This window comes from Notothenia rossii, assembly GCF_949606895.1.
Source record: "Notothenia rossii genome assembly, chromosome: 5".
NCBI classification, from domain to species: domain Eukaryota; kingdom Metazoa; phylum Chordata; class Actinopteri; order Perciformes; family Nototheniidae; genus Notothenia; species Notothenia rossii.
This window is the reverse complement of record NC_136903.1, coordinates 4517692-4536851: the sequence shown is the minus strand read 5'-3', so window position 1 is coordinate 4536851 and position 19160 is coordinate 4517692. Positions and strand designations below refer to the sequence as shown.

The window sequence follows — 19160 nt, the reverse complement described above, 5'->3', positions numbered from 1 at the left end:
ACTACACCAAATGGACAGACACAGATTAAAAGTAAAGTCCCCTGGTTTGTCTCTAGAGTCTAACTGCCATGAGAAAAATCAAATCAATGTTCCACAATCCGCCACTAGATGTCGCTCATTGTACCAATACGGGTTATATAATACAGATTACCACAACAGAGCTGTGCAAATGAATTCCCCGTGGGGACAATAAATCTAAACTAATGTAATATTCAATCCCACTTGGCGATTGAGAACATACATTCGCAATTTAACTTGTTTAAAGTACTTTTGTTGTAATACTATTGATTTAGTTGACACTCCTAGCCGAGTTTCTTTTGTCCAATATCTCGCGGGCAGGTACATTGAAGAAGAAGAAGAAGTAGTAGAAGAGGTAGAAGAAAAAGTAGTAGAAGAAGAAATACGCTAACGCTACAAAAAGGCACAACACTGTTACTCTGTTTTTACTGACATGTAACATTTTATTTCACCTTCCTCTGTTTTTTAACGCACGTTGAAAAACGGGAACATTTTCGGGAGTTTCAACCGGGTACCGGCCACCGAAAACGGGGACTTTGCCTGGAAAACATGGACGTTTTGGTCACCCATCCGATCGGTTTACAGCTAAGCACACACGCTAACATTAAGACTACAAGCTCACTTGGGGTTGAGGCTTGTTTACAACATGGTTTACACGTTGCTTGACCCACACATCTGATCTAAACATAACGTGTGTTGGGGAAAATAATTGTTTAAAGTTATTTAATAATTGTGACAATTATTGTACTTTTGGATGAATGAATGATGCTCAATGTGAGGGGGCAAATAAGACAACTGAGGGAGCAATGCCCCCTTTTGCCCCCTCGTGGCGCCGGGCCCGATTCAGACCGTCTTTTCAGACAGTCTTGCATGCACCGCCCGGGAATTGAACCCGGGTCACAAGAATGGGAATCTTGTATGATACCACTACACTAGCGGCGCTTGTATTGCTTTTGTTTTGTATTGATTTGGGCCCTGGAACTCTCGCAACCTAAGTGAGAATCATAAACCTACACCAAATAAACACTTATTTGTTTGAAGTTGGATTAACACATGCACCGCACGGGAATCAAACCTGGGTCACAAGAATGGGAATCTTGTATGATACCACTACACTAGCAGCGCTTGTACTCTGTTTGCTTATAGATTGTTACTGCTGGGCCACGATTAACATTTTCAATGTTCTAGGTTAACCGCATTGTTATGCACAACATTCAATAATTAATCCAAAAGTAGTGTATTGTGCACTTTTATTTTAAAAGTAGTGGTGTATGAACAAAAGTGCATAAACAAATAAGGTGATTTTTAACTGAAGTATTCCCTTTACACAGTAGCAGTTAAAATATGTATTGTAAATTTCAACTTAGACATTAATTCATGTAATTAAATCCAACATAAAACCAAAGCTATCTGCCACTGCTAGGGCATTAGCTTTTTTTCTTCTACACAGCTAAAGAAGAACTAGTTACCCTTAGAGTCCAGTGATAAGAAAATTCAATGTTGCAGTGGTTACAAATAACTCTGGCTCTCTCAACTCCTCCGCCTGGAAGAGATTTCAAATGTCCATTTCATGTCTTTCTACTTTTTAATTTAAAGTAAAAGTACTCTTTCTGCACAATGGCCCATTTCAAAAATAATGTCATTGTAATGGATTATAATTATTGATTCATATTTGTTATTACTTAAAAATTACAGCAGGTAAAGGTAGTGCTGATTTATTTATTTATTTTTAAAGATGTGTTTTGTGCCAGAGAGTGACTTCATTGGAGATGCAGGGTTGAAAAAAGGAGAAAGAGGGGATGGCATTGCCTACAATGTTTATTGTGCTTTAGATTCAAACCCTCTTACCTGGCAGCTCTTACCACCAGCAGCCCAAAGGTAGATTGTTTTGTTAAATATACCACCATGGCTCCAGTCGAATAGTCCATTTAGCTTAGGAACCTTCCTAACCGAGTGACATGACCCGGACGTCCCTCAGTGGCAGCCATAATGAGTGCCGTTCCAATTCTCTAAAATGTTTGAAAGGAAAGGAGGTTTCAAACTTCCTTTATAGCCTCCTTTAGCTTAGGAACCACTGGACCTCCCTAACGGAAAGGAGAGGAGAAAATGCTGCCCCACAATGCCTTGCAGCCGCAGCATTTGCGTCACAACAGTCGGCCGTTCACGGAAACAAACGACGGAGAAATGATATCATGAAAGTTACGGTGCTTATTAAGCGTTTAAAAACGTATGTGGTAAGTTGCCAAAGTGCTTTGTTTTGAACGTTCATCAGTATTATAATCAAAAAGAGAAATATGAACGTTAGTTTTTACTGAAATGATCAAATAAAGTCAACATTTCACTGAGCTGTGTGGGGTTTGTTCAACTTTTAAAAGATGTTTGAATGGTGATATACACAGTGATAGATGATAAGGACTAACGTTTATAATAAATACATTTGTGTTTATTTTAAGATCTTTTCATACAATCATACGTATTGTGATCATTTGTATTAATGTGGACCGGAGGGAGAGGGTGACGAGCATAAATTTCACTTTCCTTTTTTATTTCAATTCCAACTTTGGTCATGAAGAATATGTTTCTCTGTTGTTCATAAAGCATAAAGCAACAGCATCAGAGCACGGTGCAGAGTCTCTAGATGAGTCCCTCGTTCTTATTAAACATCCATGTTGTAGTCCGTTGTATAGAAAACTGTAGTTTCCATTGTCTCCCCACAGCAGCAGACGCACACAATGACGTCCGCTGGCGCACCATAAACACGTCGGATAGTGAAAGTGCATTCGGATTCTCTAAAGCAGCCTTTCCCAAACTCAGGATCGCGACCCAAAATGGGTCGCGGACCCGTTTTGATTGGGTCGCCAGTTAAATGCATTGCTACACACACACAGCGTCAGAGCTGATGGCTGCGTTGCAAATACCATTTTTTGTATAATCTTTGTATTTTATTTTTTATTTTGAAAATGAAATTATGCAATATAGCATTGTATATTGAATGATTTAATTTTCTAAATACAAATAAACTAAAAATAAAAGATTGTATTTGTATCAGATCTGACGCGTCCCCCGCGAAAGTTTTCGTGCTTTCTGTTTATTGTCTGTTGATTAATCCCAATCGTACATGATGGCAAAAAGACGATACAAAGAGGAGTTTTTAAACGTTGGCTTCACAAAAGCTGTTAGAAATGGAGAGGAGCGGCCTCAGTGTGTTTTATGTGGAGAGGTGCTCAGTAACGAAAGCTTGAAAATGAATAAATTGGACCGGCATCTCCAAACAAAACATCCTCTGCATCGGGACACATCGAAGGATTTTTTCATCTGCAAAGAAGAGTCTTTCAAGAAGCAGTGTTTTGACGGTGGAAAAGTAAGTCACACATTTGAATCAGTTGTTTTGTGTGTTTGAGAGTTTGTCAGGGTCTGTTGTGAAATTGTTTCGTTAATGCAAAGTTGGATGAAATGCAGACTGAGCCCCGGAGCGGACCGCCAGCTGCGCGCTCTCGCTCGTCCTCTACTCGCTGCCGCGAGTCCACTACATTCTGCAGCGGCACAGAGCGGTGTTTCAACTTTCACTAGCCTAAAATGTTTTTAAAACGGCCGGGAGAAAAACAGAGAAACAATAACCACAGGAAGATTAGAGGGAAAGTGACCGACAGTATGAGAAGAAAGGCGAGAGAAAGTATCAGCCGCACGGACGTGACTGCTGCAGTGTGATGCACATAGGAATACATATGGGGGTTATTCCTTATCTTTATTCAAGAGCGTGGTCTTTACATTTGAGAGCATACTTTATTGATTTCACGTTCAGAATATGTATTTCTTTCCCTCAAACCCTGTCCTCACACTCAAATAGTGCCTGCTTGCGCTTAGATTTGCTCTGCTTCTGCTCAAACTGTACGCTTGCACTCAGATATATTGCTGCGCTTGTTTCCTGTGTTCCAGTTTAAAACCTTCTCCTTGCACTCAGGCTAATTCTGTGCGCTCGTGAAATGTTTGCTCTCAGATTTCTTCTGTGCGCGCTTGGATCTGTTGTGCAACAACCCTGTCAAAATCCCTCTGTGGGGATTCCCCACAGTATTGAGTATGTAAATCGCTTTGGATAAAAGCGTCTAACAAGTGACATGTAATGTAATGCAATATAAATGCGGTTGCCAGGTCCACATTGGGTATACAGGATACGCCGGCTGGTGTTAAAAATCACCCAATAACCCAGCAATGTTAATGATGATATCTTCTCTGTTATTTTCAGGCATTCAAAGGGAACAGAGGGGCACTGAGGGCATCCTATCAAGGGAACAGAGGGGCACTGAGGGCATCCTATCAAGTCAGCCTCCACAAAAAAAAAGTGAATCAGTTGCCAAGTGTTGGAGTTTCTTTGTCTCTCAGAGTGTTTTAAAACAGCTCTGTTCATTTAAAAGTGTTTAAAAAATGTGTGTACATAGTTTTTGATCTAGTGACAAATGTAATGTTGCACTTCTGATCATTTAAATGTGGTTTCACCTGCGATGTACTGAAATACACTTGACTGCACTTCAGTTAGTGTTTTGTCCCTTTCTGTTTACAACATGTTTGTTCTTTGTTCATTTAAAATAGTTTAAAATGGTGTGTACATAGTTTTTGAGCTAGCGACAAACTTAATATTGCACTTTTGATAATTGTATAATTTTGATTTGTACTGTATATACTTGACTGCACGTCCCATGTTTCGTCTTTCTGCTTTGATCCTTATTTTTTCTGGGCAAGCTCAAAGGGCAGGTTGTTATGGTGAGAAACCTAATTTTAACCTAAACCTAAACTTTTATAATTAAATAAATATTTTCATTTACATTTTAAATTCATGGTGTGTTGCATTCTTTGTTTATAAATGTAGATATTATGGAAAATCATGACATTATTTGAGCTTGGGTCCCTTAGGACCACAACATTTCTGTTTTGGGTCTCATGCTGAAAAAGTTTGGGAACCCCTGCTCTAAAGTACAGCAGTCTCTTCTCCTAAATCCTTTTGAATTATCCTATCCACTATCCCTTAACCCCGTGACGTTTCACTCAGAGGTCAAGGAATAGACGATAGACGTTAGGAGCTGATTTTTGGATTATCCGATACCCATGTATCTTGTGAATTTCACAGAAATATCAATAAAATGTTGTCTTAGCCTAAAATAATACATGACAAACTATTTGTTGAGGACATTTTGTATTATCTGAAGTAAACTACAGGAACCTCAAACATTGTACTAACCCTAACCCTAACCCTAACTTTCCACCTCTGCAAACAACAGATTGGTTGTGGAGGTGGTTCAGGAGTTACAGGACTTCCTTCATTTGTCACAGCAACTTTCATTATCTGTAATAATGACAGAATGTTAATGCTGTATTAAAGATAACTAACTGTGTCCAGCCCTCATTCTCTGCTGTCTGTCCATCTATAGAAGACTCAGCAGCCGTCTCCATCACCACCTCTGCTTATTAAGACCTTCTGTGATTCGACGTTATCAGTAGAGATCGACCACAGCGTCCACTGGCCGGAGGAAGATGGATGCGACATCAAAAGTTTGGACCAGTGATTAATCTGGAAGAAGGACGAGGCAGAGTGTGTCTGAGCTGAGAATACCCCAACGCTTTTGTGGTCTTTGACCGAGCACAACACAGTTTTGATTCTGGGGTTCAGAGATGAATCATAGCAAGAACTTTATTTGAGTCCTTCCTGATGTCATAGTGATGTAACTATGTTCTGAAAGTAAACAAAGGAGTCCAATTGAGGTGTTTCAGATGGGGGGGGGAGAGTTTGTGGGAGAGAAACTCCCTCTGGAGGGAACACAGGGATTTTAGACTTTGCAGACCATTAACATGCACAAAAAATGATATAACTAGACGAAAGGGAAAAGCCCAAAAAGCATAATAAGGCCTCTTGGTTGGTTCCTGTATCTTGTGGGATACAGTGATTTGACAGGCTGTGTAATATTGATGTTATATGTATGTAATATGGGTGAACTAATGGTGTAATTACAGTGTTATATGGGGGTGATATAGACGAAATATCGGTTTGATAATATATAAATGGGCAATGCATTTGTCATTTCAACCTAGAAGCTTTAGAAAAAAGCAATTAAAGGGTTAAACTGCCTGTACTGAAGACTTCTTTACACGTTTTTCCAGCTTTGAATGTCATTAGCTTTACCCATATTTTAAATTGCCTAAAGTTTCTTCACGTTTTCACGTTTCTTGATTCATTTGAGGTATTTGTAAATTACTTGAGAGGGAAACAAAAAAAGGAAGACAGAAATCCAGGGGAAATGTATTTAGCTTTTTATTTAATTGAGAATATGTTTAAACTATACAAAGCGTCTATAGAGAGTTGGACAATATGAAATGAAAATAACATAACAGATTGAGACACCACTTTTTCTTCTTCGCTTTGTAAAACCACTGCAGCTGAACATTATACAATCAGGATGTTCCAAAAAAAGGGTAAAAACATACATCAAGAAATAATCCTTAAATTTGCCCTGAAATAGACCAGATAACAATCTCTTACAGGTTCCCCTAAATTACAATATTTAAAACTAATAATCCTTTTAAAAAACATATTCTTGCAGTTTCTAATGAATGCATGTGTTTTCCTAGTGCCATTATGAAACACTTCCTATTTATGATTAGGTGCTACTACAAAGTTTGGAGATCAACACCCCTACATTCAAGGACTTTGTTCATTCTTCTGGTTCAAAAGTACAGAATCAGAAGCTAACACATCAAAAAATATATACAATTCACTTCCCCAATGATATACATGCAGTATATTACATTTAGTGAGAGTGAATCTTTCTGTTGAAAATCAAATGGTTTTTCTAAAAAAAAAAACATTCTTATCTTTCTTACAGTGCAGACGCTTTTCTGCTCGCTCTTGCCTCTGCTTACTTTTTATGCTGATTTTCCTATTCTTATTCTCTGAAAACTTCGAGCAGCGGCTCCTGGACATTAACTTATCACTGGGACAGTTAATCTTCGTAAATAGACGGAGGGATTCAGCCATATTTCAACATTTTTACGACGACCTCAGTCTTACAGTAGCGTGGCCTAGCGACAGCTAAAGCCTGGTACTGCATGCTATTTAGCTTAAGCTGGTCGGTAGCAAAATGCCTCCATCCTCTACAGATGACTTCCACAAACTTTTACAGAAGATGGCTGTGTTGGAAATGAAAATGCAACGGTTGGAAGTTAACGTGGAAGTGAATGGACTATGTCGTGGGAATGACACCACTTTACCAGTGTTGCAAAATAATGGAAAAGTGTATGCTAACTCACAGCTAGTTAGCAGCTACAAGGATTCCAAGGAACAGGAGGGCTGTGTACCGGGTAATAAATCTAAAAGTGGTAGTCCTCCCTGGAACTCTCTGGGTGCAAAGTCTAAGAGTAAATCATTTCCATGGAATTTGGGAGGACGAATAACAGGCAGAGCCCAGCGCTCTGAAATCTGTGATGCGACCGGCTGGCCTGCATTGTTATCCCTCAGGAAGAGCGTCTCTTCAACCCCTATTCATACTAGGAAACAGCCGTGGACAGCTGCTAAAGGGAGAACTACAAACAATCCTCCTAAACCACCAAGTGTGCCAATCCAGAACAGATACGCTCCGCTGACACAGAACCGGAGATCTCTTTCTGATGACCTGGATAACCTGTCCTCTTCACACAGCAGGGTAAGGACCAATAGCTACTCCAAAAGTAAAAGGCTAGAGGGAAAGCTAACGACTGGGCCTGAAACTCTGATTCTGGGTGACTCTGCTGTAAGTGATGTAAAAAGTCTGTGCAGTAAGAACAACACCAAAGTACTCTGTTTTCCCAAGGATGTGGTCTCTGACTTGGCTGAGAAGATCCTGCATATTGGGGCTGAACATCCGACTGTGAAGAATGTGGTACTGCACATTGGAACAAATGATGTTGTGAAACAACAGTCAGAAGTGCTGAAAAAGACTTCAAATGTTTGTTGGAAACTGTCAGCTCTCTAAATGCAGAGGTGTTCATCAGTGGCCCTCTACCGCCAGTCAGAAGAGGAGTGGAGAGATTCAGCAGACTGTTTGCACTGAACACCTGGCTTTCAGCAGCCTGTACTGACCATTCTGTCCATTTTATTGACAATTTTAACTTTTTCTGGGATCGCAGACATCTTTTTAAGGCAAATGGAATTTGCCTGAACAAGTCAGGAGTGAAATTGTTTATCTCTACCATATTCAACTGCCTGCGTCATCAATCTGTTCCCTCTGCCAAGGACAAGCAACAAGAGGAATCAAAACAGGAGAAAGAAACAACACATCGAGCAGAAAACCCTGAAGAAGTATCACTGCACCCGCCTGAGGAATGTTCTGATTATGGGAGACCTATGACACAAATGGAGGAGTCTCCACTGCCCGTCACCCCCCCTGTCAACGCACGACAGTCTTTCTTCTCTGACATCATTACCAAAAACAAAAACAACGCACGTGCCTTGTTTGCTACCGTCGATAGACTAACTAACCCCCCAGTGTCAGTAGCCTCAGAATTTCTATCCACCAGGGCGTGCAATGATTTTGCCTTCTTCACTGACAAAATTCAGAAAATCAGACAAGCATTCAATGCCTCTGCATCAGGTACAGCAAATGTGTTGTCTCTGTGTCCACCTAATATCAATTCAGACATCATGACACAATTCCATCAGATTAATGATAAAAACCTAGAGGACATTATTCAACTTCTGAAATCCTCCTCCTGCTGCCTTCATATTATTCCAACAGGATTTTTCAAAGATGTTTTTCCTTGCATGGCTTCAGATCTACTTCATATAGTAAACACATCTCTTCACTCAGGTATTTTTCCACAGGCCCTGAAAACTGCAGTCATTAAACCGCTCCTAAAAAAGAATAATCTAGATGCTTCAGTAATGAACAATTACAAGCCCATATCAAACCTGCCATTTCTAGGTAAAATCATTGAAAAAGTTGTTTTACAACAGTTGAGTAACTTCTTGCATTTGAATAACTGTTTGGATGTGTTCCAGTCAGGCTTTCGTCCAAACCACAGCACTGAGACTGCTCTTGTAAAGGTCTTCAATGACATCCACTTAAACACAGACAGTGGCAGAACTTCAGTGTTAGTATTATTAGATCTCAGTGCTGCGTTTGACGCTGTTGACCACAACATATTACTAGACCGACTGGAAAACTGGGTGGGAGTTTCGGAAACAGTTCTGAATTGGTTTGAATCCTACTTAAAGGAAAGAAACAACTTTGTTTCTATAGGTAAATACACATCTGAGTTGACAAATATGACATGTGGGGTACCTCAAGGCTCCATATTGGGGCCTCTTCTCTTTAACGTCTACATACTACCACTGGCTCAGATAATGAAGAACAACAAAATAAGTTACCATAGCTATGCGGATGACATACACATTTACGTAACCATTTCACCAGGAGACTATGCTCCTATTCAAACACTGAGTAAGTGCATTGAACAAATCAATGACTGGATGTGTCAGAACTTTCTCCAATTAAACAAAGATAAAACTGAGGTAATGGTTTTTGGAGCCAAGGCAGAACGTATAAAAGTTAGCGCCGAGCTTCAGTCTGCAATGTTCAAAACAACAGATAAAGCCAGAAATCTAGGTGTAGTCATGGACTCTGACCTGAGCTTCAACAGTCACATTAAAACAGTTACTAAATCAGCTTACTATCACCTAAAGAACATATCTAGGATTAAAAGACTGATGTCACAGCAGGATTTGGACAAACTTGTCCATGCTTTTATCTTCAGTAGACTGGACTACTGTAATGTAATCCCTCCTCTGTTGCTCTCCCTGAGGTTTCTCCCATGTTCCCCTTTAAACTGTGGGTTTTCTCTGGAATATTTTGCTTGTCATACTGATATTCTGTACAAACTGTGAAGTCCACTGAGACAAATGTAACATTTGTGATATTGGGCTATACAAATAAACATTGATTGATTGATTGATAATGGTGTCTTCACAGGTCTCACAAAAAAATCTATTAGAAAGCTTCAGCTGATTCAGAACGCTGCTGCTCGAGTCCTCACTGACACTAAGAAAGTGGATCACATCACTCCTGCTCTGAAGTCTTTACACTGGCTTCCTGTGTGTCAAAGAATAGATTTCTAAATACTGCTGCTGGTTTATAAAGCACTGAATGGTTTAGGCCCAAAATACATTTCTGACCTCCTGCTAAATGATGAACCATCCAGATCTCTCAGGTCTTCAGGGACTGGTCAGCTTTCTGTCCCCAGAGTCAGAACTAAACATGGAGAAGCAGCGTTCAGTTATTCTGCTCCAAATATCTGGAACAAACTCCCAGAAACCTGCAGGTCCATTGCAACTCTGACTACTTTTAAATCCGGGCTGAAGACTTTTCTTTTTGTCGCTGCTTTTAATTGAACTATTCACATCTTAGACTGCACTGTAACTTTTATCCATGTATTTTTTCTTGTAATGTTTATTTGATTAGCTTTTCTTTTTAATGACTGATTTTAAATGCCATTTTCTTAATGTCTTTCATTTTTTGTAAAGCACTTTGAATTGCCTTGCGTTGAAAAGTGCTATATAAATAAACTTGCCTTGCCTTGCCTTGCCTACTCGGTGTGATTGACAGGAGAGATGATCAGAGCGGCAGAGTTTTTACCACCATTGTCGTTACAGGGACAAAAGTATGGGTAGAGTTTCTCTTTGAAGCAGCAGCCAGTGAAGGAGTAGATCAGAGCTGCAGCATCAACATCATAAAAGGAAACCAGACCCTCCTCATAATCCACAAACACCCCCACCTTCTCAGGCTGAGACTTCAGAGAGAGACAGACTGGGGGACTAGCACAAGCTATGTACTCATTTCTATTCCTCAACACTATCGCCCAGTAACCTTTCTGAGGAGACAGTGTGATCTTTCCCTTCCTGTTGATCCACTCTCTGGCCACTCCTAAATCCCACGTCTTCCCTTTAACCCGAACCTCGTAGTATAATCTTCCTGAAAAGAAACTCTGCTTTGCTAAGACACAAGCACACTGATCAAATCTCTCTGGATTGTCTGGGAGATTCTTCTCCAAATCACCAAGTTTAACTTGTTTTCCATCATCAGCCAGGATGAGTTTGGGATGTGCTGTATCAGGATCAAGAGTCACCTCCACCTCAGACTGCTGGACCCTCTTCAGCTCCACCTCAAGCAGCTTCTTCATCTGTTTCCTGAGCGTCTCCTCCAGCTGAGTCACAGCTCTCCTCACAGTCCCCTCATATGAAGGTGGACGGACCCTGACTTTTGTCCAGTTCTTGGTGGGTGGAGCAGCGTTCAGGGACGTGAAGCTTTGGAGGAGGTGGAGCTGGTCTTCAGAGCGTGAGAGCTGCTCCACCTCAGAGCTTCTCTTCTTCAGCTCAGAGACTTCCTGTTCCAGCTCTTTGATGAAGCCTTCAGCCTGTTCCTCTGTCTCTCTCTGCTTCTCTTTGATGGTGTCGATGAGCTCGGCCTGGCTTCTCTCAACAGACTCCTTCAGAGCGGTGAAGACCTGAACACCATCTGCTATCTCTCTGTCTGCTCCTTCCTTACTGAGCTCCACTGAGCGGTTCATCTCCTGGATCTTCAGTCGTCTCTTCTGGATCATCTGCTGAATTTCAGCCTCTGTCTTCCCCAGCTCAGCCTTCTTTCCTTCATATCCTTCTTTCAGAGGAACTACATCATGTGTCTTGTGGTCTGAATAGGTGCAGTGGATGCAGACACACACCTGGTCGGTCTGACAGAACAGCTCCAGCACTTTATCGTGCTTCACACACATCCTGCCTTCCAGGTTCTCCTCAGGGTCGATCAGCTGATGTTTCTTCAGACCAGACATTGTCAGGTGAGTCTCACAGTAGGAGGCCAGACACACCAGGCAGGACTTCAGGGCCTTCAGTCTGGTTCCCGTGCACACGTCACAGAGAACGTCTCCTGGCGACTGTCTGAACTGAGCAGCCATCTCAGAGATGAAAGTGTTGACCAGCAGTTCAGGTCTTGTATTGAAGAGCTTATTACAGTTGGGACACTTAAATGGGACTTTAGTATCCCAGTGTTCAGAGATGCAGGCTTTACAGAAGTTGTGTCCACATGGTGTGCTGACTGGATCAGTGAACACATCCAGACAGATGGAGCATAGCAACTGATCTTCAGTCAGCAGACATCTGGCAGCAGACATGTCTCTCTGGGGATACAATATGTGGAAAAAACATTAAATAAAGTTTAAATTGTTGGTTTAATAATAATCTAACTATGAATATTCCTGAATTCCGTACAAATAGAAACTGAGTGAAGAAGAGCCCGATGTGCAGTTCAGTGTTAGTTATTGGAAATCACCAAGTCAAGAAAATAAGTGATAACATGGAAATCTTTTTCACAACAATAATAAATGAAAACAATATGATATTATATAGCTGAGCCTAAATGTGATTATTAATAAATTAACAATTATTAACTTACACACAATAATTCAACATAAGTATTGAAAGAAAACACACAACACAGGACCATGACAGGGAGAGGAAACAGGTGCATGTATTCAGGTACTGTACTTGAGTTTCTTTTATATTTTGTATTTATAACTCTACACCAAAATACAGCTGGACCTAATTCACTTTTCAATCCAATACATTAATTGTTGATAGTTAGTTTTTTTACTTTGCAGATATTACAAAAATAAAATAAGCAACAAAATTAGTATTTAATAAACCTCAGGGTAATTTACCAAGCAGTACAATAACATGTTCTACACATTGATCCATCAATAATTATAATCCAATTATATAATATATTTAACTTTTTTAAAAGGATTTTCTTTTTCTTTTTTTTCTTTTCCTTGTAAATGTCCACATTGTGGTATTTTACTTCAATAAATGATCAGAGTACTTCTTACCCTGCTAGTAAATACTGAAGTCTGAGGTATTGATGTAAATGTATCCTCATAGTTATCACTAATTCCATCCTCCATACATCATTGTACTTTTAATTTGTAACTAACTTTAATCAAATTCAGTTTATCATTGCTCAGTTTGGTGTGCGTCTCTTCTGTTGGAGCCAACGAGCCGTTTGTCACTATGGTAACCAGCATTTAACTGCATCGCCCTATAAAAACATGTTGGGATCAAGTCCGACTGGTCTGCAGTGTAGCGTGTTAAAGTCTGAAAGTGTTTCATTTAGCTCAGCTGGAGACTGAGAGTCAAGGAGTTCACAAACTTTACTTTAGATTATTTTTGCAAAGGGTTTTATTGTATTTTCATAATTTATTGAGGTTGCCTCTCACTGCCTGCTGCCAGTCACTTTTATAGCTGTAGCATTTAGCTGCTTGTTAGTTATTTGAATAAAAGTACAAATATTTCCTAAAACATTGATAAACTAATATTTTATATATTTGCAGTCATTGAATCTAAAGCCCTCTGTTCTTTGTTTGTATCAGCACTTTAATATCTAAAATCATCATAAAGTTAAATTGAAAACCTTTAAAAACACAATGATCCCTCCATGACCGTCACATTACACATGAATCAATATTATAATACGGCTACCCTGCTCATATGACATAGCTGCTTATATTGATAAGTACTTTTAATCAGGGGCGTCGCCAGGCGGTAGCTTGGAGTTGCTGCAGCAACACCACATTTGGCCTAGCAACTGCAAGCAACCCCAAGAAATGTATGTTTTATTTTTTTATATATGTGAAATCCATAATCAGAAAAATGATTGATTCGAAAGTGATATGCTACGGTACAGTACAAGTACTTTTGGGTGTTTCATTCAAGCTCGGCTCTGTGTGTGTGGCATGAGCAACCTGATCTCACCAGAATGCGTGACTTATATAACCTATCTACGAATTAGATCAAATATAAAAGTCAAACAAATTACTATTGATACTGCAAGGAGACGTGTTTTGTGAAAAGAAATGTAAGATGTTGTTTAATTGTTGATATATTTATGATCCACGTCACATTATTCAGTTTGGCGGCAGTACTCTTTTTGTCCAGAAGTCTTCACATCAGGGCTCTATAAATAAAGAACTACGGCAGATGTGTAATATGTAATGCAGTCGAACCGTGTATTACAATGCCGTTATGTGATGACTTCCAAAGAGAAAAGCAAGCACACTCGGAATAAAGTTTTTTTTTTTTTTTTTTAAATGTTTTCGGATATCATATCGCATTAACATTATATCCCAACATGCATTGCGGCTAAAACATCGAATCAACGAGCTTCAAGCGGAGGATGTGGCTTGTGGTGATTATCGCTCAAAATGTCCCTTACAGGCCTACGTCTGTTTGCGATGACTTTATTTACGGCTAAAAAGCCCAAGATTATAGAATTAAACGAATAAATTAAAACAAGGATAATTGTGTGTTATTGTCGAGTAAATAACAGTGTGTTATTTAGAAAAGAATAACAAATTAGAAGGAAAAAAAGATGAAAACAAATACAGATTTCAGTATTTTGAGGCTCTGAGCCCCATTTCTTTTCCTCACAGATGGCAAACAAAGTCTGACATTATACGATTTAAAATAAAAACAAATACATAAAAAGATAAAACACTGGCATGTAATTTACGTTAGAATAAATAGAACGGTTTTGAATAATAGATGAGAATAAAATCTACGTCACTTTACAGCCCCGCACACTTTTGGGGAAACTAACGCTGTCATTTGAACGGCGATCAAGCCTGAAGCCACAGAGATCTTCTGTTACTGTCCATTCTTCTTAGAGGAAGTACAGAAACACGTAACTCTGGATTTGTTTTAATGTTTGAGGTGCAATAAACGACACAGCAGCTTTTTGGCATGTTAAAACTATTATTTTCTGTCTCGCTCATGAGAGTAACAGCTGGCGAAATTACAGCCTCGCCTACTGATTTCAAATGTGTGCTCGAAAATGATATTTATTAATGACTATTATCGTTATTATAAGCAAGACAATAAATGGCAAAGATATGTAGAAAATAAACGTATTGGAGATACGTTTATAACGAACGTAACGTGGGAGAAAATACGTTTCTAGCTAAACGTAATTGAGAATGCAGTTTAGTTCTGTGGGAACGTAATTTTTAGGAGACAGGGTTGCCATACTACATTCTGACAAAAAATACAAATTATTATGAATACAAAAAAAAAAAAAGAAGCCTCCCGTGAGTTAATACAAGTTATAAAGTCGATTTAAAAAAAACGTTCTATAGAATAAAAGCTCACTGCAGGACGTAGTAGAAATGCGTGTGTGCACCAAGACAAAAGAGCCTCATTCACTTTACATTGGGGTTGTTTGCGTGGTGCAGACACGTAAATGTAGCAAAGTTCGTGACTCCCCCACGCAATGCAGTGTTAAGGAGTCGTGGTGGAGTCACGCATTCTGCTGAGATCAGGCATGAGCGCACGAGTGAGCGAGCGAGCGAGAGAGAGCACCGGTACTGGATATTGTTGTTGTTAGCATCTGGTTTGCTAGCTGCACTAACGGATATTAGAAGCTGTTTCTACAACAAGGTGAAGGGAAAATCCTCTCCTGTCAGATAACGTCAGCTCAGTGAGGTAAAGGACTCTCTGAGTGTTTAGATAGTTAACTTTAGTCTCAGTTATCTCAGTGGGTCTCAAACTGTTTGATCACCATTTATGTAAACAAGTATTTCCAAGGCACACGTTTATATGATCATTATAGTTATACAAAAATAAGAGAATAAATGAAAAACAGGTATGAAATACTATATGACAGTAAAACAAGAATAGAATTTAAAAGGGGAGTGATTAGTAAAATATACATAAAGAAAAAGTAAATCTGCTTACAGTTCTGTTTCATATGAGTGTTGAGAGATGTATCCATAGATATCTTAATTTTGCTCTCAAAGTGCACCAGATTGATGCTTTTAACTTCAATATTTAAAAAAAATCTTGCCAGGGGACCATCCCCTCGGACCCCCCTAAAGGAGGTGAGGTCCGCCCCCCAATTATAAAAAGATAGCACTTTACCCCTGCTTACACCTATATGCCCTGAGCTGATTATCGAGCCTTCATTGTAACAGTCACGGGTGTACTGTGTACAGTATGTGCGTGTGGGGAGTGTTGTCACTGTAGCGCCTGGTACCTCAATGGGAAACCCTGAATGTTTGAGCACCCTCTATGAAACGTCAAGCTACCCCACAGCAACCCCAAAAGAGAATCTCTGGTGCCGCCCATGCTTTTAATCTTGAACTTAAGACATGTGTTATTATATAATGTAATGTATTTTGGTATGATTTATATGTATTACTAAGTGTCAGAGTGTCAGCTTGGACAAAGAGGATAAAGAGGAGAATCAGGATTGCAGAAAAAATATATGTAATATTTAAGTTAAACATTTTCCCTGGCTGCGGCGCTGAGTAGCACTTCCTGTCTGAGCAGAGCTGAGGCTTTGAGTTCATACAGGAAACAGGTCCGGAAATGAGCCCAACCTAATGCTAGCTGTGACGTTACCCTGTCTAAACTTCACTAGCCAGAGTTTAGTCACTGGGTTTGGTTTTAAAGCTGCTTTGTACTCAAGTCTAAATGTAAAAAGAATTATCTTGAAAGACACATTTATACGGCCTAATATTCACTATATGTCTGAACAGACGTACCAGCCTCAGATTCTGATTAAACTAAACCTTGTTCAAATATTTTTGTATTAATGTTTTCTCTGTAGTTTACTCACCAGTGTTTGGAATAAGTTCTGCTGTGTTGTTGAAAAAAGCTGCTGGATTCAGTCGAGTGTTTCTTCAGAGAAACAGAGACACGTGCAGCTGTTCTGTCGCTCAGACAAACTTTCACTTTAATTTCTGGGAAGTTGAAGCTCTTCTCTTTCAGTGTAGCTCCACCTCTCAGTGGCCCGTCACCAGGAGGGAGTGGAGGAGGAACTACAAGAGCAACAAGGCCGTTCTTTCTCAAATGTTTAGACAGCACAAACACTTCAACTCCCATAATCCTTTCTGCTGCAAACACTACAAATACCATCAATCTCAGAGAGTTTAAATGACTTAGTGGTTCTGTGTTTTGGAGCTGAAATACTACAGGTGACTGAAAAAGAGAAAAGCAAACTTTATTAACTTGATTTTGATTTGTATTTCAGATATTTTAGGGGCAACAATTTCATATTCTACTTCCTTCACTTTAGCTTCCTTTCTCTTCCGTACCATTATGTTTCCTATTAAACTAAACTGCATTTCATTTTTAAAGTAAACTATGTTCTCCCTTATTACAGTTCCAGGTTTAAACCCAATGTAACTGTTGAAAACACTGAAACACTACTTATTAATGTTTAGAAACAATATGGTTTGGCTTTCAATAATCACATTATATAATAAGTTATGGCTGGATGGAAAACACAACACAGCTTTTGGTTTCCACGGACTAATTAGAAACATTTGTGATATGGCCAAAAACAAACAAATATGGTAACCTCAAATCGTAATTGACAATGCAGTTTAGTTCATACAATTAAGGAGAACCAGATCAAAAAATCTGTGACGTACAGAAAACAGCAACATGCTTTTGTATCCCAGTAAACAGAAAAGTAGTAACAATAATAATACTTTTTAAAGTAGTGTATTGCGCACTTTTATTTTAAAAGTACTGTTATATGAACAAAAGTGCATAAACAAATAAGGTGATTTTAACAGAAGTATTCCCTTTACACAGTAGCAGATAAAATAGTTATTGTAATTTTCAACTTAGACATTAATTAATGTAATTAAATCAAACGTTACATTACATTTAGCTTTTATCCAAAGGGACTTACAATAAGTGCGTTCGACCAACAAGATACAAACTAGAAGGAAACAGAATCATATAAGTACATCAGGTTTCAAAGAGCTAAAACATTTCAAGTGCTACTCAACTGGCTTTAGATAAGCCAGTCCTTCATTAGTATATAAGTGCTTTGTTAGTAATTCTATCGCTCGAAGTGGAGTCCAAAGAGATGAGTTTTCAGTCTGAAGAAGATGTGTAAGCTTTCTGCTGTCCTGATTTCAATGGGGAGCTCATTCCACCATTTTGGAGCCAGGATAGCAAACCCACGTGTTTTTGCTGATGGGAACTTGGGTCCCCCTCGCAGTGCGGGTGCAGCGAGCTGTTTGGCTGATGCAGAGCGGAGTGCACGTGCTGGGGTGTACGGTTTAAACATGTCCTGGATGTAGGAAGGGCCAGATCCATTCGCAGCATGGTACGCAAGTACCAGTGTCTTGAAGTGGATTCTAGCAGTTACTGGAAGCCAGTGAAGGGAGCGGAGGAGCGGAGTGGTGTGGGAACATTTAGGAAGGTTGAAGACCAGACGAGCCGCTGCATTCTGGATGAGCTGCAGAGGTCGGATGGCACATGCAGGTAGACCAGCCAGGAGGGAGTTGCAGTAGTCTAGGCGTGAGATGACGAAAGCCTGGGCCAGAAGTTGCGTCGCTTTCTGGGTCCAGAGGGGACGTATCCTCCTGATGTTGTAAAGAGTGTATCTGCAGCAGTGGGTTGTAGCAGAGATGTTTGCAGTGAAGGACAGTTTGTTATCTAGGGTCACACCCAGATTCCTTGCAGTCTGAGTCGGGGAAACAACAGAGGGGCTGATGTTGATTGTTAGGTCAAGAGTGGGACAATCTTTTCCCGGAAGGAAAAGCAGTTCAGTCTTGTCAAGGTTGAGCTTGAGGTGGTGAGCAGACATCCACTGAGAGATGTCTGCTAGGCAAGCAGAGATGCGTGCGACGACCTGGGTCTCTGAGCGGGGAAAGGACAGAATTAGTTGGGTGTCGTCAGCGTAGCAGTGGTGTGAAAAACCATGAGGGCTAATGACAGACCCGAGCGAATTTGTGTACAAGGAGAAGAGGAGGGGACCAAGAACAGAGCCCTGAGGGACCCCTGTAGTTAATTGACAAGGGTCGGACTCGGACCCTCTCGAAGTTACCCTGTAGGTCTTTGAGGTATGAGGTGAGGGGGGAAAGTGCAGAGCCTGAAACTCCAAGTTCTTGGAGAGTGCAAAGGAGGATCTGATGGTTCACCGTGTCGAATGCAGCAGACAGGTCCAGAAGGATGATGACAGAGGAGAGGGAGGCTGCTTTAGCAGTGTGCAGTTCCTCAGAGACAGCAAGGAGGGCAGTTTCTGTTGAGTGACCTGCCTTGAAACCAGACTGGTGCG

The 19160-nt window shown here is 40.0% G+C and overlaps 2 protein-coding genes across 3 annotated transcripts in view; both read right to left on the bottom strand.

Annotated features, from left to right (window-relative positions):
• Positions 1–19160, bottom strand: part of LOC307038427 (uncharacterized protein) — a 93928-nt gene that overhangs the window by 11506 nt on the left and 63262 nt on the right. The window lies entirely within an intron of this gene.
• LOC307038456 (E3 ubiquitin-protein ligase TRIM21-like) overlaps positions 6307–19160 on the bottom strand; it is an 89600-nt gene continuing 76746 nt past the window's right edge. Inside the window, exons 1-2 of one of the 2 annotated variants that reach the window (XM_079679854.1) lie at positions 16701–16822; positions 6307–12210 (exon numbers count right to left, since the gene is read on the bottom strand). In XM_079679854.1, coding sequence (XP_079535980.1) covers positions 10624–12204 — 1581 coding nt within the window. In that variant the 5' untranslated portion in view covers positions 12205–12210; positions 16701–16822 and the 3' untranslated portion in view covers positions 6307–10623. Of the gene's footprint in view, positions 12608–16700; positions 16823–19160 lie in introns of those variants that run through there. The other variant, XM_079679855.1, reaches the window with a different exon arrangement.